This window comes from Verticillium nonalfalfae (genome assembly GCF_003724135.2).
Source record: "Verticillium nonalfalfae strain VnAa140/NRRL 66861 chromosome Unknown scaffold_56, whole genome shotgun sequence".
NCBI classification, from domain to species: domain Eukaryota; kingdom Fungi; phylum Ascomycota; class Sordariomycetes; order Glomerellales; family Plectosphaerellaceae; genus Verticillium; species Verticillium nonalfalfae.
The window spans coordinates 98,293-125,285 of record NW_021167281.1 but is presented as its reverse complement, the minus strand read 5'-3'; the positions used below and the strand labels follow the sequence as shown (position 1 = coordinate 125,285).

At 58.1% G+C, this 26,993-nt stretch overlaps 10 protein-coding genes across 10 annotated transcripts; 4 read left to right on the top strand and 6 right to left on the bottom strand.

Moving 5' to 3' along the window:
* Positions 1-2,606: 2,606 nt before the first annotated feature.
* D7B24_007213 (uncharacterized protein) lies at positions 2,607-5,292 on the top strand (the record flags this gene model as incomplete). Its single annotated transcript, XM_028641326.1, has 4 exons — positions 2,607-2,918; positions 3,683-3,713; positions 3,798-4,309; positions 4,387-5,292. 4 exons carry the CDS (start codon positions 2,607-2,609, stop codon positions 5,290-5,292), a joined length of 1,761 nt encoding a protein of 586 aa, XP_028494651.1.
* Positions 5,293-5,742: 450 nt separating this feature from the next.
* Positions 5,743-7,529, bottom strand: D7B24_007212 (uncharacterized protein; the record flags this gene model as incomplete). Its single annotated transcript, XM_028641325.1, has 3 exons — positions 5,743-5,849; positions 5,909-7,287; positions 7,372-7,529. 3 exons carry the CDS (start codon positions 7,527-7,529, stop codon positions 5,743-5,745), a joined length of 1,644 nt encoding a protein of 547 aa, XP_028494650.1.
* Positions 7,530-8,458: 929 nt separating this feature from the next.
* On the bottom strand, positions 8,459-10,009 carry D7B24_007211 (uncharacterized protein; the record flags this gene model as incomplete). The annotated part of the gene is made up of 5 exons (XM_028641324.1): positions 8,459-8,634; positions 8,686-9,460; positions 9,525-9,592; positions 9,643-9,845; positions 9,900-10,009. The coding sequence occupies 5 exons, from the start codon at positions 10,007-10,009 to the stop codon at positions 8,459-8,461; spliced, it is 1,332 nt and encodes a 443-aa protein (XP_028494649.1).
* A 437-nt stretch (positions 10,010-10,446) lies between these two features.
* RAD18 (E3 ubiquitin-protein ligase rad18) lies at positions 10,447-11,976 on the top strand (the record flags this gene model as incomplete). Its single annotated transcript, XM_028641323.1, has 1 exon — positions 10,447-11,976. One exon carries the CDS (start codon positions 10,447-10,449, stop codon positions 11,974-11,976), a length of 1,530 nt encoding a protein of 509 aa, XP_028494648.1.
* Positions 11,977-12,188: 212 nt separating this feature from the next.
* On the bottom strand, positions 12,189-13,613 carry D7B24_007209 (uncharacterized protein; the record flags this gene model as incomplete). Its single annotated transcript, XM_028641322.1, has 1 exon — positions 12,189-13,613. One exon carries the CDS (start codon positions 13,611-13,613, stop codon positions 12,189-12,191), a length of 1,425 nt encoding a protein of 474 aa, XP_028494647.1.
* A 965-nt stretch (positions 13,614-14,578) lies between these two features.
* D7B24_007208 (uncharacterized protein) lies at positions 14,579-15,865 on the bottom strand (the record flags this gene model as incomplete). The annotated part of the gene is made up of 1 exon (XM_028641321.1): positions 14,579-15,865. One exon carries the CDS (start codon positions 15,863-15,865, stop codon positions 14,579-14,581), a length of 1,287 nt encoding a protein of 428 aa, XP_028494646.1.
* A 3,054-nt stretch (positions 15,866-18,919) lies between these two features.
* Positions 18,920-19,948, top strand: D7B24_007207 (uncharacterized protein; the record flags this gene model as incomplete). The annotated part of the gene is made up of 1 exon (XM_028641320.1): positions 18,920-19,948. The coding sequence occupies one exon, from the start codon at positions 18,920-18,922 to the stop codon at positions 19,946-19,948; it is 1,029 nt and encodes a 342-aa protein (XP_028494645.1).
* Positions 19,949-20,497: 549 nt separating this feature from the next.
* Positions 20,498-22,843, bottom strand: D7B24_007206 (uncharacterized protein; the record flags this gene model as incomplete). Its single annotated transcript, XM_028641319.1, has 1 exon — positions 20,498-22,843. The coding sequence occupies one exon, from the start codon at positions 22,841-22,843 to the stop codon at positions 20,498-20,500; it is 2,346 nt and encodes a 781-aa protein (XP_028494644.1).
* A 562-nt stretch (positions 22,844-23,405) lies between these two features.
* BUD13 (bud site selection protein) lies at positions 23,406-24,521 on the top strand (the record flags this gene model as incomplete). The annotated part of the gene is made up of 2 exons (XM_028641318.1): positions 23,406-24,406; positions 24,482-24,521. The coding sequence occupies 2 exons, from the start codon at positions 23,406-23,408 to the stop codon at positions 24,519-24,521; spliced, it is 1,041 nt and encodes a 346-aa protein (XP_028494643.1).
* A 93-nt stretch (positions 24,522-24,614) lies between these two features.
* On the bottom strand, positions 24,615-26,903 carry D7B24_007204 (uncharacterized protein; the record flags this gene model as incomplete). The annotated part of the gene is made up of 3 exons (XM_028641317.1): positions 24,615-24,874; positions 24,928-25,423; positions 25,476-26,903. 3 exons carry the CDS (start codon positions 26,901-26,903, stop codon positions 24,615-24,617), a joined length of 2,184 nt encoding a protein of 727 aa, XP_028494642.1.
* Positions 26,904-26,993: the final 90 nt, after the last annotated feature.

Sequence of the window (26,993 nt, the reverse complement as noted above, 5' to 3'; positions counted from 1 at the left end):
GATGTCGGCTGAACTCGACATCCTGTATCACACCTCAGAATGGGCCGCTGCCTGCTTACCTGGCCTATATAGGTACCTAGGTGCCCTGTACATGTTGTAAGCACGTGATTCTCGGAAAACAAGCATTGGCACATGATGATCCTGTCGCATTAGGCTGTATGGCGTAACTGGATGACAAACAGAACCCATCTCGTCAAACTTGCCCCCTCTCATGCATTTGCGACCCCTCCTGCTTTCGCGTCAGTCTAGCTGTGAACCTGCATTATGGCAGAAGCAATAGCTTTGGTAGGTTTGGCATCGAGCATCGTCACCTTTCTTGACCTGAGCAAGTCGTTGCTGAAGGCTGCGAAATCGTCTCGCGATGCTTGGCATGGCACAACTCCACAGGTTCACGAACTCGAGAAGATCGTTACAGATGTAACAGAGAGGCAACTTATTCTACAGACAAGCTTAGCTTCTCTCAACAGAGCCCCATCAAAGACTGACCGCATTACATTGTCCATGTCAAAAAGCTGCATAGACTTGGCCAAAGAGTTACAGGAATTGATAATCAAACTGTCGAGGCGGACGGACGCCAGATCACAAATGATTGAAAGTGGTAGAGTCGCTTTGGCAGCTCTGACGAAGCAAAGCGAGTTGAAAGATCTAGAGACTCGCATGAAGAAACTAGACTGGTCTGTTCGTTCCAACGTGAGAGATCTCATGAAAGGGTGAGCACATTTTGAGCTGGTGTCATGTCCCTCTACCCTCCATTTCGATCACCAGTATCTGACAGAGCTCGTTTAGCATACATCACGCCGAAGTATTGCAAGAAATCAATGAAGTAGAGCAATCACACCTTCGGCTGGAAATTAAGTACGACATAAAGTTGGAAGAAATGCGGAAAGCGATCTTGAGTCTTGCGGTTCAAAGCCGGGAGGACGTGGATGCTCAAGAAGCGCAGCTTACCAGCCTTGGAACGAAGCTTTCCTCGCTCGAAAATGAACTGCGACGCTGCAGAATGCAAAGTCGCGTTGTCGAGAGTCTGTATTTCCCGGAAATCAAACGGCGATGGTCACAGATCGAAAATTCGGAGAACATGACGAACCTGTGGTTGTTCGACTCTACCCTCACGTCATTTCCATCATGGCTGAGCAGTGAGGATTGCATATATTGCATCACTGGGCTGGTACGTCAACAGCTGAATGAAAAGTTGTTCAAATAGTCCCCAAAGTTTGCTGCGCGAGGTTCCTTCCAAGCTAATCAGAATATCGCTACAGGCTGGCAGCGGCAAGTCGACCTTGATGAAGTACGCATTTGATCACAAGACCACTCGCGAAGTTCTGAAGCGTTGGGCTTATCCCGCAAACCTCTGCATGGCTAGCTACTTCTTCTGGAGCCAGGGCTTTGACATGCAGAAGTCCCAACTAGGCCTTCTTCAATCACTCCTCTATCAAATTCTGAAGAACATACCAGAACTCATACCGCAAATCACGACAAGTAGGGCTGAGAGGGCTGATCATGAGATCTGGAGCTTGGACGACATCAAAGTTGCTTTCAAAACCATTCTATCTTACACAGCACTGTCGACTCGATTTTGTTTCTTCATCGACGGCTTGGACGAGTACAATGGGGAAGAGGAAGAGATCGCTAGGCTTCTCCTATCGATCTCTACATCTAAAAACATCAAGATTTGCGCATCGAGTCGGCCTCGTTTGGTATTCAACAGCACACTGTGGTCTCCGCAACGAATGCTACAGGTGAATGACTTTACGAAAAACGATATGCAGCACTATGTGCGCCAGCGCCTTCAAAGAAACGAAAAATTCAGGAAGTTGGACAGCTCGTCCACCGTGGGCAGTCGGGCACTCATGAATCAGGTCGCTGAACAAGCCAAAGGTGTCTGGCTGTGGGTGTATTTGATAACTAGGGATCTCATATACGCAATCAACCGCAACGAAGGCTTGACAAAGTTGGAAGACATCGTCAAAGGGTTTCCAAAAGAGCTGGACGAATACTTCACGCTCATCATCACTCGTATCCGACCGTCATTCCGAGACGAGATGGCTCGCATCTTCCTCATTACCATACAAGAGGTCCAGCCAATGCCATTATTCGCCTTTTCTTTGTTGGAAGAAGAGAGGAAGAATCCACATTACGCCATAGAAGCTGAAATTTCTGTGCTTACAGAACAGCCTGTGAAAAGATCAGACGCCGTCTGGAAGGATCGCATACACAACCGATGCAGTGACCTCCTGATTGTTGACGATGGAGAACACCCAACATTTCTCTTCCATCCTGTCGATTTTCTCCATCGAACAGTTCGTGACTTTCTTCGCGATACTTACTTTGATAAGCTGCGGATGGAGCTCAAGTCCGAATTCAACCCAGCCGTTTCTCTTTGCAAGATACTTGTCTTTTTTCTAAAAAAGCAGCCAAACGGCAGTATCCGAGGCCCGGCAGTTCAAAACCGGCTTATCTCACTTGTAGACGAGCTGCTGTATCATGCCAGAGAGGCAGAGAAGATCTCTCAGCATGAAGAAGTCGAACTGGAAACTTTGCTCGACGAGGTGGATCGGGTGCTAAGCGTGCTGATCAAGTCGGCTACAAAGAATCATTGGACCCATATGCGCGACTCGCCCAGAGCACGAGGTCTGGATGAGTACCGGGAAGGGGGAAAGTGCAACTTCATCGCCCTGGCAGTGCAATGCCGACTCGTTGACTACGTCCGAGCAAAACTCACGCGTGAGCCAGAGCGCCTGGAGAAGGGAGGGAGACCGCTGCTCGATTACGCGCTTCGGCCGCGCAGAATCTCGCCACTCACCGTGCCCTATCATTCGCAGCGAGACGAAGCCAACATTGAGATTGACATGATCAAGCTCCTCCTCGATCTTGGTGCGGATCCTAATCAGAAGATCCATTTGAACGACGGTCGCTCTGTTTGGCACATGTTTCTCATCTCATGCGGAGAGTCAATCGCGCGTGAAGAAGCCAGCGAGACAAGCAAGAACGCATGGCTTTTTGCCATGGAGCTCCTACTTGAGCATGGAGCGCGAGGAAACACGTCGATGACGAGCAAAAATTCTGGCATGACTTTGGAGCGTCTTATACACTCTGTTATGGGACAGTACCATGGCGAGAGAATCTTGCTGAAGCTTATCGAGAACGAAAGGGAACACGCGTCGTCGCAGTCATGGGCGGGATGGATCCGAGGGTTTGCTCGGTAGCTAGGGCTGTAGACGGTGACCAACATGCTCTAGCGGGTCTTTGTATCAGATTCAAGGTAGACGGTCACAAAGAAGAAAGACCCAAGGACCTTTCGCCAAGGAGCAAACAGAACCGACAGAACGTCACGGAATATTTTATACATTAAGTTTCAGGTGATATTTTGGGAGACGGTACCAGTACCAAGAGAAATGCACATCGCAAAGCGAATGGCTTCTCGGAATAACGTCAGGATTGCTCGACGTGGGTTGATTGGAAATGTCTTTCTGCTTCGAAGGTTCGCCCTTCATCGTTTCTCATGGAATATTGCCCCCAGCCAGTCCGGCTCCGGCTCATTGACGGGGAGACAGAGATGACGACTTGTGGGTCTCCTCCGCAATTCGACATCAACCCCCGCAACCTTCGTCCGGGCCGGCGCAGAGCCCGAACCTCAGCTAGCTTGCTCACAAGCAAACAAATCCCACAATTGTCGACACAGAACTGGCTCGAAGTCTTTCATTCTAAGAGAGGTATGAGCAGGTGCGTACCATCTCGCTCTATCAGACTGCTCGCCCGACTCCCAAGCAGCGCCCTCATAACCCCGCTTCCCAAAGCTGGACGATCCACGACGTCTCAAACGGCGCCCATCATGGTCACCCGAACCCCGCATCTGATCAACCTGCTCCGGGGCTGGCCCTCGCCGTCCCTCTTGCCGGCGGCCGCGCTCACAGCAGCAGCAGCCCGGGCCCTCTCCGACCCGACCATCTCCGTCCCCGGCCTCCAGTACGCCCCCGACCCCGGCTTCCAGCCGCTCCGCGAGGATCTCGCCGCGTGGCTGGCCCGGGTCTACGGCGCAGCACCCGAAGCCGATCGCATCTGCATCACCGGCGGCGCCAGCCAGAGCCTCGCCAACATCCTCGCCAGCTTCACAGACCCCGGCTTCACGAGGGCCATCTGGATGGTGGCGCCCTGCTACTTTCTCGCCTGCCCCATCTTCGAAGACGCAGGCTTCGGAGGCCGTCTGAGGGCGGTACCCGAGGACGACGACGGCGCCAATGTCGAGATCCTGGCGCAGAAGCTCCAGGCGCTCGACGAAGCCTGGGAGCGCGACGGCCGAGGCGCCAAGGTCAGCTACGCTTCATCCCCCCTTCCCCCCTTTTGTCAGTCGGCCGCCACGTAGCTTTCTAACACGCCCCCATCCAGCCCGAGGACCTGAAGAGGGGCAAGAACCGCAAACTCTACAGACACGTCATCTACCTCGTGCCCACGTGCGCCAACCCGTCCGGCAAGACGCTGCCGCTACGTCGGCGCGAGGCCCTCGTCCGCCTGGCGCGCGCGCACGACGCGCTCCTCATCGCCGACGACGTCTACGATTTTCTCCAGTGGCCGCTGAATCCCGACGTCGCTGCTGCTGCTGCTGCTGCGCCGTTCCCGCCGCGGGATCCGCACCTGCGCCTGCCGCGCCTGTCGGACGTCGACGCCGCGCTCCCGGGCCAGACCCCCTTCGGCAACGCCATCTCGAACGGGTCCTTCTCCAAGATTGTGGCGCCGGGCGTGCGCACGGGCTGGGTGGCGGCGACGCCGGCGTTCGCGTACGGGCTGAGCCAGACGGGGGCGAGCTGCAGCGGCGGCGCGCCGAGCCAGCTGGCGGCCGTCATGGTGTGGGAGCTCCTGCGGTCGGGCGAGCTCGAGCGGCGGCTCGTCGAGGAGTCGATCCCGCAGCTGAGGGAGCGGCATCGACGCGTCCTCGAGGCTGTGGAGGCGCTCCTCGTGCCGCTGGGCGTGGCGGTGAGGCGGTCGAGCCTCGCCGGCGCCGAGGTGTATGGGGGATACTTTGTGTGGCTGACTCTGCCTGAGGGCGTCAGGGGGGCGGATGTCGCGGACAGGGGCAAGGAGCTTGGTGTGACTGTTGGTGCCGGGGAGAAGTTTGAAGTCGCGGGGGATGAAGATGGCGCTCGGTTCGAGAGGGAGGTCCGCATCTGCTTCTCGTGGGAGGAGCTTGAGGACGTTGTCGAGGGAGTCAGGAGGCTGAGCCATGCGGTGAGGGATGTGCAACAGGGCAAGTTTGTGGCTGGACCCAAGGTCGATGCGACGTACATTGAGAAATGATCATCGAGGCTTCCTGAGACATAGACCAGGCTGCATACTGCCTTGTGTTGTACGACGAAGAGGAGCTGTAGAGGGGCCTTGAGGTCCGCTGATATTGGAGTTTGATGGCCAAGTCTTCACAAGAAAGTCTTCACAAGAAAGCCGGAATTCAAGACAGCAGCAGGCGGCGCCACAGCTTGTGGTTCGCCAGCATCAGCCAAACTCACGAATTGCATGCCTTTAACTTCATCTCCACGCAGTCGTATGCACAAACGTGTTCTTCGAGCGTGCTGCATCCACAGCGCAGGGCGAATCCGAAACCGGCCTCGAGGGCATGTCCAATTAATCATTATAAAGCATCAGTGCTGAATCGTAGGGTATCACTTCGTCGACAGCCTCCCGCACCGTCAATCCCACGAGAAGAGCGTCCGTCCACCGAGATGAGAGGCCACAGCGGCCACGTCTCACATCTCACATCTCGTAAGGCTTGGGATCCTTGAAGATGAGGTGCGGCTTGCGCTTCGCAATGTCGAGAATGGTGTCGGCGAACACGCCGTTCGCCCAGGCAAACCAGCTCCCTGCATGTGGTTGTCAGTCTCCGCACAACAATCAGAGGAAAGGAGAGAGGTCGACGTACGCGTGTAGGACGTGATAAAGTTCACATCAATGCTCTCGTGCACGAGGCCGAGCTTGGCCGACTGCAGAACGAGGTGCAGAGACTTTGTGATCTCAGCATCATCGTCCGACGTCTGCGCCTGGATCAGCAGGCTCATGGGCCAGGCGTTCGACAGGCCGACGTGGGGTCCGCCGATGCCCTCGAAGACGCGCCCCTGGAGGTAGTAGGGGTTGCCCGCCTTCTCCAGCAGCATCTTCCTCGTGTTCTGGTAGACGTCGTTGGTCGTCTCGGTGAAGCCCATGAGGGGCAGCGCCAGGAGCGAGGGGTAGTTGGCGTCGTCCATGATGATCTGCGAGCCGTAGCCGTCGACCTCGTAGGCGAACACGTCGCCGTACTTGCGGTGCTTGACGACGCCGTGGGTCCAGACGCCGTCGGCGATCCTCTTGCCCCACTTCTCGAGGGTGACGCCGAGGTCCTTCTTTCCGGACGCCTGCAGGATGGCGGCCGTGCGCTTGAGCTCGACGGACATCATGGCGTTGGCGGGGATGAAGAAGCCGAGAATGGTCGCGTCGTCGCTGGGCCGAAACGCCGACCGCACGAGGCCGGTGCCCCAGTTCAGCGGGTTGCCGACGCCCTGGAGGTTCAGCGTCTCGGTGCCCGTGTCGGTCTTGCGCTGGAAGGTGTACTCGTTGCGCACGAAGCGGCCCGTCTTGGCGTCAAAGGTCGACCGCGACTGCTGCTCCAGCACGGAGACGAGCGTGTCGACGGCGGCGTACCACCTGTCGTTGAGGAACTTGGTCGACCCCGTGTTGTCGTGGAACCGGTTGGCCAGGGCGAGAAAGTGCGCCAGAGAATCCAGCTCGTACTTGCACTCGAAGACCGAGGTGGCCTCGTAGAGCGGGTGGACGACATCCTCCTGCTGCCCGTTGACGCTCGGCTGCAGGTTGCTGATGGGCGGCGGCTGGAAGGCGTTGCAGTAGGGCGACTCGATGACATACTCGGCCTGCGTGTTGATGGCGCCCAGGATCAGGTTGAAGATGGCGGGGTCCTTTTTGGCGAGGGGCTGGATGGGCGTCAGCTGGTTCGTCGAGTCGCGCAACCACTCGGCCGTGATGTCGCCCGTCACGATGAAAGAGTGAGGGCCCTGCCATTTCCCGTCGGCATTGAGACCCCGTTCCGTGTGCTCGATGACGCTAGCGCCGGTGCCGTCTGTGTGGAACTTGATGGTCGTGTCGGTGGTCGAAGGGAATGCGTTCTCGAAGAGTCTGGCCAGATCAGGATCCTTCATGCGCGAGGTGACCTCCTGAATCACGCGTTCCACCTCGTCAGAATGAAAGGTCCGGCATCGAGGATCGGGTCGCTGGTACGGCAATGCGAGGGGCCCTTCACTGAAGGGGCGACTGCGCGATGCATCGTTAGCACAGTCCCGGGTGGGAGGATCATGTCGCCGCGGCGCTCGCGACGTACTGTGCAATGGTACTTACTGTGCAAAGGTAGAATATTGGGCATAATTAGGACAGGCAATCTCCCGGTCGAAGAGACCTGGTGACGACTGGCCGGCGGATGCAGGGCCAGCAGACGCTTGGGCAACCCAAAGGCCGACCAGAGGGACGAAGGTAGCAAGGGAGTTGGGAAGAAGCATTGTGCTGCTGTCGAACGGTGCGACCAAGGCGAGGAAGGAGCTGTGCTAGAACATGAGAAGATGATGGTAGGTATGATCAATGACCAATGTTGGGTTCATGTATGTGCGAAAGCAGCGCGCTGTCGTGGCGGCATGGAACTGAGCCGGCGCGGTTGTCGAAGGGATGTTGTTGGCGTCGAGGAAGTCACGGCGGCAGATCATGCGGCCGAACAGAAGCTACGTCGACGGTGAGCCATGCACCATGCTCCACAGCACACCGCCTTAGGTAGGTACCTTAACCTAGCAAGCCTAGCTACCTCTCTGGGCGGTGCGTGACAGGGAGACACCCCGCTGCGGGTCTGGGGAACGCGCTACTTGGGGGCGCTTAGGCCTTATTTACAGGGGGCCTCGGTAGGTAGTCAAGGTTCCTGGTTGAGTACCTACGTACCTACCTTTAGGGCACCTAGTACAGGACCTAGGGCACCTAGTACAGGACCATCGGCACCATCTGCGCCATCCACCATCTGCATCTCATCTCGGCATGGATCAATCTAAGCTGTCCAGTCCTGTGAACGCTGTGGCTGATATGTAAGCGGCAACATCTTGTTCAAAGTGAAGGCCGAGACATCACAGGGAGCACCAAATCATACCCTGCCGCCGGAAACCGCCGTAGCCCATCGCTAGATCTTATTCGAATGTAACATGGTGCTCTTTCAACCCCCCTTCATCCGTCCAACCCTCTTTGAACACGCCTGATCGACACGTAGCCGCCCCTTTCTGTCTACATCTCCGGCGGCACGAGAGATGCAGACTCTGGGCACGTAGCATTCGACCATGTGCAACCCGCCATGCCAAAAGTTTGTACCCCTCTTGACTGCGTGCAGCGCGCGTTGCTGAATGCACCTCCTGTTCCCGACGTCTCTGCTCAGGTTGCCAATAATGCTGACCCATCACTTCTTCGCAAAGAAAGACATAATGTTGCCCTGGCCCTTGGGCGCTGCCTTCTTCGCCTTGGGCTGCGTCCCAGAGCTCGGGGCCGCAGCCGCAGCCGCCTTGGTGGGCGCAGGCGCCTTAGGCGCCGGCTCGTCTTCCGAAAAGGACTCCCAGGCTTCTTCTTGCGTCGTGACTGGCTTGGTCAGTATTGGGGCCCATGTCCCGGCTGCAGGCGTGAACTCACTGAAATAACCTTCCTTGTCCATCGTCTGGGTCTTCTTCATGACGCGCCGCTTGCCACGACGCCGCCCGTCGCCGGTGCTCGCCGCGACCTCTTCCGCTTGCCTGGCCGGGGCGTCGGTCTTCTTCTCCAGCGCTGGCTCGTGCACGTCCTCCATCGGCTCGTCTGCCGCCGCTTCTTCCTCCTCCTCCTCCTCCTTGTCCTCCTCGTCCTCTGGCTCTTCCTCGCTCTCCTCCATCATCTGCCGGAGGGCCGCCTCGCGGTCCTTTCGGGATTTGCGGCCCCCTTCCGTGGCAGCCCTCTTCGGCGCAGGCAGCGGGTCTTCGTCGTCTTCGCCGTCGTCCGACAGGGCGGGCGAGTCGACCGGTTTGGGCGTGGACGCGTTGGACGACGGCTTGGAGCCTCCTTTCGAGGCCTTGGCCGCCGCTTTGGAAAACGCAGACATGATGCCCGACGAGCCGCCGCGCTTGAGCGAAGGCGCAGCCTTGGCCGGCGCTGCGGCGCCTGCGCCCGTCTTTTTGGCAAACATGTCTTTGGCCGTCGCCGGCTTGGTCTCCTCCTTGACCTCGGGCGCCGGACTGGGCGCCGCCGCCGCCGCCGCCGCTGGGGGTTTCTTCTCGGCGGGCTTCGGCGCCGGCTGGGCCTGCGGCCTGCTCTTGCGCTCGCGCCTCTTCATGTTTGGGTTTGTGACGGAGCCGTACGTAGAGGCCATGGCGACGGGATCCTCGTGAGCGTATTGCAGCAGCTCACGCGTCACGTCGGACAGAAGCTGGTACTCCTAGGATAGGTCAGAAACCACCAATCGAGCATCGTGAATCGAGCATCATAATGACTTGTTCTACCTTGTTGGGGAAGGGGGCCAGGCTGTACACCTGGAAAGCGGTCACCTCCTGGTATGTGGCCAAGACATCTGAGCCGGTGTCAGCAGCAGAACAGCGCATCGTGAGCAGTCGGGCGCACCAGTGAGACGCTCCTCGTGAACCAGGGTCAATGTTTGCGTGGGAACGTCGTCTCCCATGGCGTCCACTTCAGGCGGTGAGCTGGTCATGTCGTGGTCGCCATCCTCCTGGACACCTGGCGACTTGGTGCCGTAGACCAGATACGTTGCATGGACCTTGCCGGGCGTCGTCGCATTCTGCGACTTGTGAAATTCGTAGAGCATCCTCATCATGTCAGAATGTATGCCGAGCCTTCCACACGATACAGACAGAGCTCACCCCTTGGCGGTGTTGACGTGGACCTTGAGAGCACGGCTGAGAGTTCGGTAGGTTACCATCTTATCCTCAGTGAAAAGGCGGTCCGCCAGGTATTTCGTGTACTCCTCCATAGCGGCAGTGGCTGAAGGCCAATCGAACGACAGGATGGAATTGGCAAGGCAAGCAAAAAAAGGCAAGCAAAAATGAGTCCCTCTCCGTCGAATCGTGATAGCAAGGTCAACGGCAGGCAGGGAGGAGGGGCGGATGGTGCTCTGGATAGAGGCATAAGGAAGAAACGCGCTTCGAGACGCGCTGTCACGTGGATCAAGGACCACCGATGCCCTGCGTCCCGCAACCGTCGACTCCACTCTAGGCGGCACACCCCTGCAAGTCCTCGGACAAGGCGACGCGCTGCCAAACGGTCGAGACGCGACTCGACTCCCCATGAAAGAAAATCCGTCGACATCATCGCCACATCCCGTGCAGTGCGCCCACCCAGAACCCTGCCTGCGTCGTCGGCAGCCAGCATCCACGCCTCCCCGCCAAGAAGCGTCATTCCATCGCCATCATGACCGACGACTTCGCCGACGTGCCAGACTCGACAGACTGGCTCTCGACACCCCTCGACGGCCTGGCCCCCGTCGAGGCCGCCCTCCGCTGCCAGGTCTGCAAGGATTTCTACAAGACCCCGATGCTCACGTCCTGCTGCCACACGTTCTGCTCGCTCTGCATCCGCCACGCCCTCGCCAACGACGGCCGCTGCCCGCTGTGCCGCAACACGGACCAGGAGCTCAAGCTGCGCAACAACTGGGCCCTCGACGAGATTGTCGGCGCCTTCCAGAACGCGCGCGCCAAGACCCTCGAGTTTGCGACGAAGCCGCCGTCGCTGGCACAACAGCGACAACCACGGCCAGCAAGGCCACGAGCGTCGTCGCCGAAACGCAAGCGCGAGAAGAAGGACGGCGACGCGGCGGCGCCCGAGCCGAAACGGCTGCGCAGCTCGGCACGGCTGAGCGGCAGCAGCAGCAGCAGCGGCGCCGCGCGGTCCCAGGAACCCCCGACCCCTGCGCGCGAGGTGTACCAGATTCCCGACTCGGAGGATGACGAGGACGAGGAGGGCGGCGACGACGGGGACGGGGATGGGGACGAGACGTACGAGCCCGAAGATGGCCTCGTGCCGTGTCCCATGTGCCAGACCCGCATGAAGGAGGAGCAAGTCTTTGCGCATCTTGATAAATGCCCCGGCCCCTCGGCGGTGGAAGCGGGGAGCGCGAGGCCAGGGCGGGACAGCGGGGGAGGCGGTTCTCCGGCAGCGCAGTCGGCGTTGCCGTATGACCAACGGGCGAGGCAGCCCGGGGCGAAGGCTCTGGATAGACTGCCTTCGCTGAACTACTCGATCCTGAAAGACCAGGCCCTGCGGAAGAAAATGGTCGACCTCGGCTTGTCGACGGGCGGCTCTCGCCAGATGATGGAAAAGAGGCACAGGGAGTGGATCACCATCTGGAATGCCAATTGCGACGCGTTGAGGCCGAAACGACGGTCCGAGTTGATACATGATCTCGAGGTCTGGGAGCGAACGCAAAGCGGCAGGCCATCGGCGCTGGGCAAGGGCCGAGCGGGCGCCATGGCCACGGCGGTGAAGGACAGGGAGTTTGATGGCGCAGCGTGGGCGACGAAGCATGATAATGAGTTCAAGGATCTCATTGCGAATGCGAGAAAGAGCCGTACTCAGGCCCAAACGAAGAAAGAGCCCGATGACACAGCTGAAAAGACTACTGAAGTTGCCGAGGCCGATGGCGACAAGGGTTCAGAGCCTGGAGGACATGGTCAAGAGACTTCTACTGCCCCAGCCGACTTCATGCCTCAATCAGACCTCGACGGCGAGATCATCATGGCCGAGGCATCGGCAGTCGATAATGAAGCTGAAGTGCAAGAGGCAGAGCTCGGAGCGGAAGAGGCTAAACCACCAACAACAAAACCAGAAACCGTCTCTGGCCCACTCAAGCCTACCAGCGCCCATCTCTTGCAGGATGGGTTCGACGAGACGCCGCTCTCGTTAGGCGTGGACGCAGGCAGCAGTCATGAGGTATCAGGCTAACAGCAAGTTCTGGAATGATTATGATGATAGCATTGCATCTTGGGTGGGGGGCGTACATGAAACCAACATGTCTGGTCATTGCTTTCGGAGGATGTACATATTCCATCTGCTGTTCCAAACCAGACAAGATACCCATATGAACCACATAACGCCCTGTTCAACAGAAAGAAAAAATCTCCTGAAATGTGACGACTCTAGCTGTACAAACGTATTCAAGACGCAGCTTGAGGCTGCGGGCGCTCATCCAGCGACATACGCTCGAGTTGCTCAGCCGTTTTGGCCGCTGCCTCGCTCTCCGCCTCCGTCTCCGGCACGGAACCGGCCTCCTCGAGGCGCTTCCTCGTGGCTTCGGCCTCCCTGGCCTGGTGGGCGTCCTTCTCGGCCTGCTTCTCAGCCGCGATCCTGTCCTCCTCAGCCTTCTCCAGCGCACGGAGCTCGTCGTCAATCTCGCCGTCGTCGATGGCCTCGACCTCGCCAGCGCTCGCGAGTATCCTGCCGACCTCGTCCGTGTCGGCCATCTGCTCCCGCAGCGCGTCGACGACACCCTCGACGCGCTCGACGCCGCCGACCTCGGCATTCAGCTGCTTCAGCACGCCGGCGCTGCCCTCCATGACCTTGACGAACTGGACCTGGTCCCGCGCCTGCTGTATCCTCGCGGCAATCTCCTCCATCTGCAGCAGCGCCGCGCCGCGCTTGCCCAGCGTCGCCTCGGCCGTCTTCTTCTCGCGCAGCAGCCGCATGGCGGCGGCGTTGTTCCTCCTGCCGACGGCGGCCTTGGCGTCGGCCGCCAGCGTGTCGACGCGCGCCGCCAGCAGTGTCGTCTGGTGCTTGAGATCCTCGACGAGCGCCTTGAGCTGCGCGACGGCGGCGTCCTCCTCCGTGATGGCGGCGTCCTCGCCCTCGACGCGGATGCGCACCGTCTGGCCGTCGCTCGCCACGAGGCCCTTGTCCCGGGCGAGGAAGCGCAGCAGCACGTCGACGTCGCGCCGCGGGAGCGCCCTGTCCTTCTGCCCCGCGACGGCCAGGTCGGCGGCGCACGCCCGCTCGAAATGGCGCCGCGTAAACGTCCGCTCGAAGCGCGTGTCGCTCGCCCGCGCGGCCGCCTGTTCGGCCACGAGACCCCCCGCCTTTTCGAGGTTCGGCAGCACGACGTACGTGCCCTTGGGCATCTTGTCCTCGGCCGCCGACGTGCCGCCGCCGCCGTTGCCGAACCCCAGCTGCCGTGCGGCCCAGGAGGCGACGCTCCAGGGCACGGCGCCCCAGCCGGCCGTCTTGGCGTAGATGCTCTCTTTTCGCGCGAGAAAGTCGGGCACGGGGACGAGGTCGCCGCCGTCGAGGGCCTCGCGGACCACGGTGCCGAGGGCCAGCGGGCGGCCGAACTGGCGGCTCTGCAGGTGGGCGGGGAGCGCGTCGTCGACGGTCAGGAGGAGACGCGGCGGGGTGGTGGAGGTGGCGGGGTCGGGGAGCTGGGCGTCCCAGGCGAGGCGGGCGAGGGCGGCGCGCCAGGCCGAGAGGTTGGCGGTGTAGCCGTCCGGGTTGAGGGTGCGCTGGGAGCGAAAGTCGGAGTAGAGGGCTGGAAGACGGGCTTTTCGGAAGGAGGGGTCGTTTGACGTGAGGTAGTCGGCGAGGTCGCCCATGGTGGGCAGGTAGTCTTGACGATGGCAGCGATGGTTGGCTGAGGTAGAGGAAGAAGAATGAAGGTTCGAGGCCGAAGATGTGTTATTTGTTCTGTTTGGTGATGACGTCAGGAATGTCTGGTCAGTCCTTGCAATGGCAGACCTTGAGGTCAACAGACAGAGTCAAGAGACAGACGATGTCGCTAGCGAAGACAAATGCTGTTCAACATAGAGGCAAGGCCATGGCCTGACTGCAGTTGTAGGTCGCGAAGTTGGGTGTGGTGGGGGTGGCAGTCGAAAGATGCAATGACGGTGACCCCTGTGCCTGCCTAGGTACCTGACCAAAGGTACCTGACCAGAGGTACCTTACCAAAGGTACCTTACCTTACTAGGTAGGCACCTAGGGAGGGCGGTACCTGCACATGTCATGTCGCTATAGCGCCTACAGTAGCCTCGTGCTCGCTTATCTGCCTTGTGCGGGCCGATGGCGACCTCATGTGATTACAAGCACTCACAATGTCCGACACTGGCAAGGTGTGCAACTGACCAGGCATTTAGATGTTTACCTTGCCCTGAATTATTTTTCCGTCATTTTGTTCATACACTTGACGAGCCACGCGACCCCGTAGGTCAAGTGTCAACACGAAACACTGTATGCTGCCGAGGACTGGTCGGCGCAGGCCTACTGCCATCGCCATGAGGGCACATCAATAGCCTCTGCCTGGTAGCAGCCATGTTCACATGCAGACTCATATACTTTCAAATGAGTGCCTACTCCATCCAAGGGCGGCTAAGGTACGGTAGGTAGGTAAAGTACATTCCCACCGATGGACCTCTAGAACAACGTAGCATCCTGGACGAGACATCTCCTCGGACTATATGATCGCGCTAACCTCATGTTACACAGCCTTCCTATTCCATCAAGCTATTGTCGCTTTCCTATAGACATGTGAAACACGTGTCGTTGACCGTTGTCAACGCTTCGTTTATACACTTTCACGTCTCGCTTCATGGTCCATCGCCTCGCCGACAGCCTCCACAAATCGGTTCGCCGTGTCGAATCCCTCAAAAGGCTCCCCCTCTCTGTTCGTCCCCAATTCCGAAGGATGCAGCGTGTGCGGCGTGATGATGGCATGTACGTAGCCCTTCTGGGGGGCCAGATAAAACTCCTTCGAGACCTGGGGCGAAAATTCTTTGCAGTACACCGTCATCGCGTTGTGATTCAGAAGAATGTCCTCGGCCCCGACTGTTGCCATTTCCTTCTTCAGCTTTCGGGCCCTCTGGGCACATGCAAAGGCCCATTCGGTAAACGTATCCCGTCCGACGTATTTGATCAGCATCCAGCATTCGAGAATGGCCCTCGCGTTCCTCGACCCGATCTGCGTCTTGTGGACCGACTGGATGTACTCGACATCGACGGCGACAGCCTCACTGTGCTCTCTGCGCATCAGGATCATGCCCCCCGTGTCCAGCGTGCCGATGAACTTGTGCGTCGAAACGTTGAGCGTGTCGATGCCGAAACCGTCGACGTCAAGCTCAAAGCTCGGCACGATGTCGACGTCGTCGGCATCGCTCATCAGCGCGAGAGGCACTGCGCTGAACGCGCCGTCGACGTGGAAGAAGAAGTCACTGCGCGGCCGCCCCGAGTCCCGGGCGAGCTCGAGGATCTGCCGGATGTTGTCGCGCCCCTCCTTGACCGTCCCTCCGCAGAGGATGCCCATCCATATCGGGTGGTCCTCGTTCTTCTCAAACGCCTCCCGGAGCGCCGCCATGTCGATCGAGCCGTCATCGTTCTCGTCAATCGTCTGGGCGCGCAGGCCGTTCTGCAAGACGGCCGTGTCAAACGAGTAGTGGGCCGCCTTGCTGAAGAGCATGACCGGATCCCGCCCGCCCGCCTTCCGCAGCACCTCCTTGCCCACCGTCACCGCCCAGATGTTCCCGCTGCTGCCGCTGGCGTCGATGTAGCCCCAGTACTTGTCCTCGCCGCCGGCGCAGTGGAAGAGCTCCATGAAGAACAGCATGACTTCGAACTCGTAGCAGAAGGCCTCGGGCGCGAAACGCCCTCCCTCGGCCCAGTTGCCTACGTTGTGCACGCCGTAGTCGGCCGCTGTCTTCATGAGCTCCTGGATCTTGGGGTGCCTGATCCAGTTGCGCGGATATCCGACGGCTTTTCGTATCGTCTTGTCCCATTGTACGATGGTCTCCGCGAAGACGTCTTCGAATTCGCCCTTATCGGCTGGCTTGGAAAAGTCGATGCCACATGAGAAAGGCATGGTCCGGCGGTCTCCTAGTGTTTCTGTAAATAATATGAGTCAGATTCGAGACTATATCTTGTATGCGCAGTGATGGCTGGGTCGTAGGGTCGTAGGGTCGTTGGCTCTATGTCGAGTGTTTGTCAAAATAAAAATCTAGTAAAAAGGAGACGGTGGCAGGACCGAGGGCACAACAACAGCGAAAGCGTTCCGTGCAATCGAAGGTGGAAGGCCGGTAACTAATAGGGCACACCGACTACTTGCGGTGTGGCTGAAGAATATTCAGATGATATCACGAGTAGCCTCCGTGACGAAAAGGCTAGTCGCTTCCATCTCATCTTAGGTTGTACGGTTTGGATTTGGCAACTTGGCTAAGACCATGGATTCATGATGGCAAAGAGAACCACGGGAATGAGACACTGAAGGCGGCCGCAACAGCAGCATGTGCCATGATGCGCATACCGGAACCGTGGCGAAAGACTCTGACGCCAGTCGTTTCGAGCCTCAAGTGGTATAGATTTCCTGTTCCAAACTATGTCCAGCAATCTCCCCCATGATGACAAGCAGAGGTAATTTTAGGTTCTCTCGTCGTCCCAGATCTCGGTCCGAACGACTACGTGACCGAGGTAATGCCGCAAGTCTCCGTCACGTCGTCGCTTCAAGCGAAGGATGCTGTTTATCACCGGTGTTCGAGATATACAGAGAACATGTGAATGGCAAAAAATTGCCGGAATCACTGCCAACGCATTCATCAATACAGTTCGGACCGGCACCCGGCCTAAAACTCCACAGTCTCCTATCCGGCACGTGAGGAATCGTGTAGGGATCAAATGTCTTGGTTGAAACCACGGGGGTCGAGACTTGGGTTGTCGGGAATCTGAACTGTCTCTTGGGATTCGGCTGCGCTAGCGCTGAAGCATTATGATAGCGGTGAAAGATCAAGACAGGTTCTGGATTAATAAGACTGCCTACTGTGGCATTGAAATGCTAGTCATTTCATATTGTAAGCATCATGATGTGCAACTTGACTAAAGAAGCCAGAAGGTGCCCAAAGTCGGGGGCCTCTGAAACGGAATTCAAAAGTATGTCTGCAGCTCTTTTTCCGATGCAACGTTCACCCTGTTGATCTCTTCCGCTTTCAATGAGGCCGGATAAAAACCTTACGGCGGCCAGATAATTCACTCAACGCAAAGCCTGACCAAGGCGTGTAACCCGCTCGAGATGATCAATGCAAGAACGCAGGTTTAGTAGAGCCAACAGGATTTCCCCAACCTCAGTACCTCACTCAGTTAATAGCCATAGCAACCTGATGAAACCTGATATTCCTTTTTCTCCGATCAGCCGTGAGATGCGTGGCCCGCGGGCCGACCCTTTGGCGGCTTTCCGGGGTCCGTGACAGTATCATCGTCGCCACCCAATGTCTTGAATTTTCTACTCAGGGTTTCGCCACACTGCAGCGTGTCCTTACTTATCCTGGTGACCAACAGGGTATCTTGACGTACTGGGTCTCATATCTAGCGAGGTAAGGAGCTTCAAAGTTGACGCTATGTCAATGGGCTGATCCAGAAAGCCACCGCCCGAAAGAATGCGGGAGCGGGAAATCGGAAATCAGGAGACTAGTGTTAGCAGAGGATTCATAACAATCTGCCTAGATCACCTCATCTACATGCCTGCGTGTTGGGTCGAGGTTCGCCGCTTACGCCGGTTCAAGGTCATCATACCCTGCAAACTTGCCCCTAAAACTCACTTGGAACCCCCTGACACTGCCAAGGGGACATCCCATCACGAATCATTTACCATTAGTGAGAAGATTTGCCAAATACTTCTAATGTAGAGTTATGCAGGGCACTATTACACGCTCGCAGCCATTAAGATAATGACGATGATCTGGTTCGAAGCCGGGACGTCCTCATGCAAGGCACCAATCGCCCGCACCAGAACCTATGCGGTTCGCCGTGTACTCAGGTGGTAGCAATTCTAAGTTCCGCTCCATGATTAATTCGATGTCAGGTTGCTCAATGCGTAGCACGTGAGGTAGGAGCCTCTCTCCAGTGAAGGGGCAGGATGATCGAAGGGTCTATCGAAATCTGCGTGCAGGCCTCAGGGCTATCTAGCGCGGCGGGTAAGCCTATGGGTGTTGCAGATCGGGGGGCTGTCACATGAATAGCGAGAGATAATGCATATAGAGAATTTGCTTATTCCCTATTCAATTTAAGGCTCTCTATATAATGCCGAGCTGAAGGAACAACATGCCTGCATCTTACCCGAGACGATTTGCTTGCTTTGCATTTTATGAAAGATTGTATTATGTAAATGTTGTATGACGTTGATGCATGTCGAGGGCATGTAGTGCTGAGGGTGTGTTGCATGATTGATATGTTGTATCGTTTACATGTCATGTTATTGAAATGTCATGTTATTGAAATGTCATGTTATTGAAATGTCATGTTATTGAAATGTCATGTTATTGAAATGTCATGTCGATGTAAGATAATGTTAAGGCATTTCAAGGGCATGTCGCATTGAGCGCATATCCTGTTACATGAAAGTGAATTCTCTCCTTTGCTGTGTTAAGCGATTTCAAAGCCTCATGCATTGGCATCCATTCAAGCATTGGCTTGCATTGATGAGCTGCATTTCCTGAAACCCCAGGAGCTGGAAACCATGACGATACCGGAGAAGACAACATGTGACATGGAAGTAAGCAACAGGCAGCAGCCGCTTTTAGACGATGCATTTTCGCCATTCCAGTTGCATACTTCAATGCCTTTGAAAGAGGTCCTCTCCAGGATGTAATCAACGGAAAACCCCATCCGCAGCGGAACTCCTCAAGATGCTGAGTAACAAGATGCTGAGTAACAACACTGCTCACACGTCAGACGGCTTGACTCATCGCCCCGATCCGTCTTCTTCCCGAGGGCTGTCGATGCCTTCGAGTCCAGGCATGCCGTACGCATGACAATGATTCTTGACGATGTGAAACTCCAGTCAAGGCACGTATTTGAAGAGGCAAAGACCCGAGACACCACAACACATTTGTAGCCTGAAACCGAAAAGTCCAACAAAACTAACATCATGGCTACTCCCGTAAACCCCCTTCCCATGACCATGAGGGTCGTTCACCAATCCGACCCTCACAGCACCAACCTCATCATGACCGAGGGTCCAATTCCCCGCCCTCAGGGTCCCTCCGATCTGCTCATCAAGGTCGTCGCGACCTCCCCTTGCCTGGGCGAGCTCCACTGGGTCGCCGCCATGCCTGGTTTCTTCCCCGCCGACAAGGAGCCGGTGCCGGGCCAAGACGTGACCGGCACAGTCGTTGAGGCCGCCACCGAATCGGGGTTCCGCCCCGGCGACGACGTCTTCGGCCGCATCTCGGCGACGAGCCCCGGCGGCTGTCGCGAGTACGCCCTCGTGAAGAGGGAAGAGATGGCTTTGAAACCACCCGGTCTGTCTTGGGAGGAAGCCGCCGCCACGCCGCTCTCAGCCCTCACAGCCTGGCAGGCCCTCTTCACACAAGGGCTCCTCGACAAGGCTGCTGTTTTCGGAGACGACAAAGCCAGGGCCCGGAACGGCCGCGTCGCAGTCTTTATTGCCGGCGCCGGCACCAGCGTCGGAACGTGGGCGGTGCAGTTTGCCGCCCTCGCCGGGGCGGGAAAGGTTGTGGCGCTCTGCTCGGGGTCCAAGGCAGACTTGATGACGGGCTTCGGTGTGACAGATGTGGTAGATTATACCAAGACTCACGTCGAGGCCTGGGTCGGTGAATCTCCAGACAGGGAGGTTGACCTCGTTGTGGACTGCGTCGGCGGTGCCTCTATGGGTGCTCTCTGGAGCGTGGTCAAAAACGGCGGGACTTTCCTCAGCATCTGCGCGGACCCAGACAGCGTCAAGCCGGCTCAGAACAGCAAGACGCTGGAGAAAGCGAAGTGGTTCATCGTCGAGAGCTTGGGCGAGCAGCTGGGTGACATTGCCCCACTGGTGGAAGCAGGCAGGGCAAGGCCGGTGATTGACAGCGTTGTTCCCTTTGAACAATTTCAGGAGGCCTTCGAGAAGGTCGAGAGCCGGAAGACAAAGGGCAAGGTGATTATCAGGGTTGCGTCATGAGATTGACTCATTCGATCGTAGATATCCCTTTCAATGTAAGGTAATGACTACAGGGTTTCAGGAGTTGATATGAACCGACCGTCGCTGCAACCAAGCCTTCGAAATGTTGACCACGTTTAACAATGGTGCCCTGCGTCTGGGTGAGCAGGGTCTCCATTGGTACTCGACCCAAGTGTCTGGGTCAATGGCCACAGAGATGCACCGCCACGGGGAAGCATTACAAAGGGGCACAACGCCTTTGACCCAAAGAATGCGGATCATTTATTTGATTCAGTGCCACGGTCTCACCCTCGGCGCAAGATAGGGGAACCAGATTGTGTAAAGCCCTTGGTCACTCAATTTAGGCTTGGTAGACACAGCCGGATGGACAACACACCGAGCTCAACAAGTGACACAACATGGCCGGGCATAGCGAGAACCCAGATCCAGGACAGATTGCCAGCTGAACCCCTGAATCTCAGTATTCGCACATCAGCGAACCACCGAGAATGGTATCACGCCAGAGATTACGTTGTATTCGACAGGGTACCCCGGCTCCGTGCTGTACATCTATCCGCCCTCAAATCCCCCTTGAGTCGACGTGTCTCCCTCCCTCTTCTCGCCCAGTGCGACGACCTCATGCAGCGGCGCCGTCTCCAAGCTCGCCAGCACATTAACCCCTTGCCGCGCCATGACGCTCCCACGCTTGGCCCGCATGGTCCCCTGCTGCTGCAGCGGCTCGCTCTCCTCATCCACAAGGACCTCGACCTCGTCCTCCGGCGCCTGTCCATCCGGCCCAGCGGGCTCGGCAGGCTCTAACCTAGTGTCGAGCTGCCTCTGCAGTCCCAGGACGAATTCCTGCGCGAGCGCAAACTTGCTGACGCCATTCTGATTCGGCACCTCAGAGTACAGTCGTTGCGCCTCGTTGAGGCTGCGCTGGGCCTGGATGTATTTGCCCTGCAAGAGCCACGCCTCGGCGGCGAGGACGGCCCAGATGGCCGCCTTGCGCGTGCGATTGCCCCACCCCACGGAGCCGAGGCCCGTCTTGGACGCATAGCAGATGGCCAGTCGCTCCTTGAGGAGCCCATCGCCGATGGGCCCCGAGATGCCCGAGTCGAGGAGCTTGGCGCCCCATTTCGCTGCCTCGTCTATGCTGCTGCCGCCCCGGAGACGAAGAAGCTCGAGCGCGAGGGTGAGGGATCGGAGAGCGCCGAAGGGCGCGCTGCATCGCGTCGAGTAGGAGTAGAAGGCGGCCTCGAGCATCTGGTCGAGAGTCTCGGCGCGGGACTTGGTCGACATGCTCTGAGGCATGATGAGAAGACTGAGGGCCGCCATTTCGTTTGTCGCGGCGTGGTACTTCCATGCCTTGGCGTCGCTAAAGTCGGACCGCAGAAGGTCGTAGGTCGAGTGCGCCAGCTTCCAGTCGCGCAGCATGAAGGCATAGTCCGCCAGCTTGCGCATGATGGCTTCGGGTGCATCGGGTCGGTAGTAGCCCTGTGACTCGAAGCTGCTCGTGCTGCCGCTCCCACCCACTGATGTCCTCGAGCTGCCGCCGAAGCCTCCCCATTTTCGCGACAGGTTCATGAAGCGTCCTGCGATGCCGCGCCGCCTTGACGCTACCTGGTCGTTCCAGACTGATACGTGACGCTCCATCGTGGGGATGATGGACTGCGTGACCATTTCGCGAACAAATGTCCGGATCGCAGTAGCATCCGACTCAAAGATGTGCCTCGTCGGGTCCTCAAAGTCTTCTTGCTCGTCACTCCTCTTGATGTCTGCCAGTTCCTCCTCGGCGGTCATCCAGTCGCTCCTTGGCAGCGGTATGCTGTCGTCGTCCGTCTCTGCACTCTGACTGCTTCGAAGCCGCAACAGGTGGCAGTGCAGACCCAGGTGGCGCTTCATCTGATCGAATAACGCCATCGATCTTGTGATGTCGTCGTTCTCCTCGTCGTGAACCAGTACATAATACCGAAGGTAGTCGCCATCGACCCAGCCTGGCAGTTGCTTGCCACCGTCGCGCGTCTCATTGTACAGTGTCCTCAGCTCCTCGATCGGGGACTTGCTTCGCGAGCTGATAGCAATGACGCAAGCAATGGGGTGCGAGAAGGTTTCATGCGGCGAAATGGGGATGCCGGACAGTAACCTCCGCAGGTAGAGCGAGTAGTAAGGCGACGTCGCTTCAATGTCGAGCCCTTGCCTCGTCAGGTGTCCGTGATGAGGCAGGCTCAGGAGCGAATCCTCGGCGTAGCGCAGGTGGCGCTCGACAACGGCCTCGACATCGTCCAGCTTCTTCTTCTCTCTGGCCGCGCTCTCGGAAAGCCCGTTCGCAGTCGTCGGCGCACTAGCATCCGGGGCCTCAATGTTGTCGCCGAACGGCACGAATCGAATCGAGTAGTCCTCCCACGCGCGGCTCGAGCCGTTGCTGTCCCTGATGGTGATCTTGCCTTGCACCCTCTCGCCAAAAGGTCGCAAAAGCTCCCATAGTCCGTTCTTGAATCCCTTGTCGTTCGCAAAGTTGGTCGTCTCTTGCGAGGTGTAGATGGCGATGTGGGGCACGTAGGACTGGAGCAACAGGTTCAGCGGATCACCCGGGCTGTCTGCCGCGCTATCAATGAGCGACCTGGCCCCGGAGCCGCTAAAGATAGGACCCGAGAGGTTCCTGGCTGGCGAGCCACCCCGTCCGACGGGCGACTCGGATCGCGACCCTGGTGGCGTCTGTGTCGAGGCGAAGAGCGAGGCAGCCGAGGGATTGGATCTCCGATACGGCAGACCCGTTTCATTCTGTGCGAGCGGGTGTCCCTCAAAGGCGTTCTGCCGCTTAGGCAGCCTCAGAGCGGAGGCCGCTGTTGGCAGGGTCTGGATCGATTCGGAGGGCGAGACATCTCGGTCTGGCGATTGCAGGTCAGGAGACTGCATCGAGGGAATCGGAGGTTGGCAAGGTGGCCCAACCTATGGCCTACGCTGGCTTGCTGCCAGGAGAAAGGAGAGTGATATCCAGGTCGAGTGGTAGTGCTGAATGGATCGTGGGATCTGACCTCGCTCAAGCCATGGGGGTGGAAAGAGAGGCTGATGTTGAACGGTCGATGAAGGCGATGGTATGTCGGAAAGTGGGCTCCGGAATTACTCGAACAAATACAATTAAAGACGCTCGCTAGAGGGGTCGTCGAATCGAAAGGCCGTCTAGATCAACCGCTTCATCATCAGTGGTCTGGTGAATGCAAGGCCAGCCGACTCGTTGAACATGTGGATGCTTGGGCGCCATCACCACTACGAAATCGCTTAATTGCCTGCTTTGCGTAGCGCCCCGCTAAATGCAAAACGTGGGGGCTCTCTGTCCCTGCATTTCGTCACTGGAGTGCTTCTACAAGGTACTCCAAGCTAAAGCTGCGAATGTCGATCCTCGACAGCCAAGTCTCCATTTGCAGTCAACGCTTCAGCGCTTTCGAACCCGAACCGCTCCAGGAAGCATACCACCAACATGCCGTCCGACCTATCCAGCTACCTTGCAAAAAACTACCTAGTAGCCGACCCAAAGCCAACCAAGAAGCGCAAGCGCAAGCAAGCAGCCGAAGGCCTCATCATAGCCGACGACGACGACGCCTCCTGGGCCAGGCCACAAGCCTCAGCCAACGACGATGTGGACGGACCAGCAACAGTAGACGGCTCCTCCGCCGAGTTTCGCCGCACAAAAAAGTCCAACTGGAAATCCATCACCGGCGCGCCCACTGGCACACCAGCCAACGCAGACGCCGACGCCGACGCCGCGGCAGCAGACGCGATTCTCGCCTCGGCCGCCGCCGAGACGCTCGCAGCGCAGCACGACGACGATGCGCTCCCGACGTTCGATGATGCGGGTGTCGCCAAGATGAGTGACGGCACGCATGCGGGGCTGCAGTCGGCGGCGACGGTGAGCGCGCAGCTGCGCAGGCGGCAGGCTGCCGAGCAGGCCGAGTTCGCGCGGATGAAGGCCGGCGGGCGCGAGGAGGAAACGGTGTACCGCGACGCGACGGGGCGACGGGTCGACGTGTCGATGAGGCGGGCTGAGGCGCGGCGGGCGGCGGCCGAGGCCGAGGAGCGCGAAAAGGAGCGGCAGGCTAAGATTGCGCCAAAGGGCGACGTGCAGGCCGCGGCGGCCAAGGCGCGGCGCGAGGCGCTCGAAGATGCCAAGACTATGGCGTTTGCGCGGGGCGCCGATGACGAGGACATGAACCGCGAGATGAAGGGGAAAGAGAGGTGGAACGACCCCATGGCGCAGTTCATGCAAGCGGATACGGCGACAACGACGACGGGCGGCAAGGGGAAGAAGGGGAAGAACAGACCTGTCTATACCGGCGGCGCACCGCCCAATCGGTACGGCATCAGACCTGGCTATCGGTGGGATGGTGTTGATAGGAGTAATGGATTTGAGGGCGAACGTTTCAAGGCGATCAACCGACGAGAAAGGAACAAAGGGCTGGACTACTCGTGGCAGATGGATGAGTAAGGACGGTTGGATTTATTCTCATAATACCCAAATGTGTTGCGCTACGCAGCACTCTGATTCAATATTAACAGCTTGTGCTGTGTTCTAGTGCCCATCGTCTTTTCTGAATAGACCTTGGTATCTACGTTTGGGTACCTAAGGAAAGCAAGTGGTACATAAAAACAACCGAGACGCCAGAGATCGTTCCCATGTGAACAAGCATCATTAGTCTCGCTTCGGAGCGGCTCCTTCTTTTGGGCGCAGCAGCTTGTCCCTGCCAAATACAGCCACATCCTTCACGATGTTGATCCATCCAGCTTTGGATGTCTGGCCTGGTCCATCACCAATGCGTTCGTTGAAGCGTCTGTTGAGTTCTTTTGACGATATGCCCTGCGGCGGCAGCGCTGCGAAGACCTCCCAGGGTTCAATGGGCCCGGATCGGGAGGGTGAGCCGGCACGCGGATTCGGGCTCGTCGGCGATGCACCTGGGTAGTCTTGTCAGCTTGGTCCATGTTTTCTTCAATAGGTCTTAACGTACTGCCTGCTGCGCCTGCAGGGGCTGGGCTGCCAGCACGCGAGCCAGTGGGCGTGCTCCTGGCGCCCGTACCAAGAAGCTTGATCTTCTTCTTCCTCTGCTGGCCATCGGACATCTCTCCACCGGTGGCTTCGCCGTCGCTCATCGAGCTCATTCCAACCTTGTGTTTGTGACCCGATGGCAGAGGTGTCCCTGAGCGGCTCACCTGGACAGAGCTTCCGTTCTTCTTGAGCTTCTTCTTCCTCAGCGTCGACTCTGTTTCACTAGATTCCGATAGGTTCGGCGAGCCAGGACGCTTCAGTGATTTGCCCTTTCGGGCAGCATCGGCTTCCTTCTGCTTGCCAGAAGGCGTCAGTGTGCCCTTCGAGTTTGCGTCCTTGTCCTTGGCACCGTTGGCGTCCTGACTCTGTGCAGAAGGATCCTGGCTAGAGGCCTTGTCTTCGTCTTTCTTAGCCTCATCCTCTCCGTCCTTGCTCTCGTCATCCGAATCCTCTTCATCCTGGAAAGCCTGTCAGTATGCTGGTCATCACATGTGGAGGACCTGGTCTTACTGAGGGACCGAAGTAACGGTTGCCGTCTTCATCGTCCGAGTCCTTCTTGTAGATGGTTTCCTTTTCTCGCTTGACCAATGCTTTGTTGATGGTCTTGCCTTCCCTCTTCCTGCTCTCCTCGAGAAGCCGGGTCTCGAGCTCTTCCTGGTCCACCTTACCCTCGTCGCCCTCTCCGAAGACGTTGGCGCCGAGCTGCTCGCGCTTGATGCGCTCGGCCGACTCCTTCTGATCTTCGTCGTTGTCGGGCTCAAAGTTGGGCGCCTCGTCGTCGTCTTGGAATTCATCGCCTTCGAAATCAATCTCGTCATGGTCCATCTTTTCCGACTTGGACACGCCTCTGAATGTCGAACTCTCCGTCTTGATACGCGACGGTCCGTTCTTGAACTTTCTCCAATCCTCGAGGTCTTTCTGTCCTGCCTTCTTCTCTTGCGCCTGCATGTGCCACCGAGACACGCCTGATTGCTGCTTCATCAAGGCCTCGGCCTCTTCGATTCTCATCGTGGTGAAATTCGGCTTGGGCTGGAATTTGTACCATTTCTCAAGCGGGGTCATGGCAAACTTGCCATCTGTCGTGGCCACGAGACAAACTGTTGTCTCCGACAGAGGCGCGACGTACGAACCAACCCACACGTGCTTTCCGTCGGCGTCCTCAATGTGCCAGGGCAGCGCTTCCTCATAACGCAGCGATTGCTGCTTGCGTTCCTTCTCCGACCGGGGTGCGCGGTGAAACTGCACACCGCGGTCCTCCTGCTTCGGCTGCTTGGTACGCGTACTGGCGTTGGGGTCCTTGATCGCCGGCGCACTCTTGGCAGCCTCCATGGCCTTCCAGGCATCCTTCTCGGCCTTGAGCTGCGCAATCCTCTCGGCCTCTTTCTCGTCCTCTGGGTTGGGCTCAGGTTCGGGCTCTTCCTCCTCGGGCTTCACCTCGCGTCCAGCAGCGGGCTGTCTTGGGTCGCGACGCTGAAGGGTCACAGGTCGCGTGAAATCGTTTTGGTCCGTGGGATCAATGTGTAGCTTCTCCTTCTCGATGCGAGACGACGAGAACCTCATGACGTGGTGACGGGTGCCTTCCATCAGGGCACGCTTGGTCGTGACAATCTTCCACTCGCGACCGCCTGGCGGCAGCGGCTCCGTCCAGCCCCCGTTCGCCGCCGTTTTGGTTCGGTTGTTTGTGATGCGAGCCAGGAGGCCTGCGGTGTGAACCTCGGGCCTCAGCGCCGCAGAGGGAGGTGTCGCGCGACTCGAAGAAGCGGCGCCCGCACCTTGCGGCCGCGGAGCATTGGATTTGGGCTGCGGTCGTCTACGCGCGACGAGAGGATCGCCTTTGGCTCGTCGCTTGATAGGGGGCGGTCGCGGCTGCTGCCCGGTCGGGTTGGGCTTCTGGTCCTGGGCCTGGCCGTTGGGCAGACCAGAGGGTGGCGCGCTCATCTTGGCGAGTGCGCGGGCTTTGGGTTGTAAATAAAGTCAGGTAAAGTATATTTGAAGCTTCGAGATGCACGAGGGGACAGGTCGTCGGCA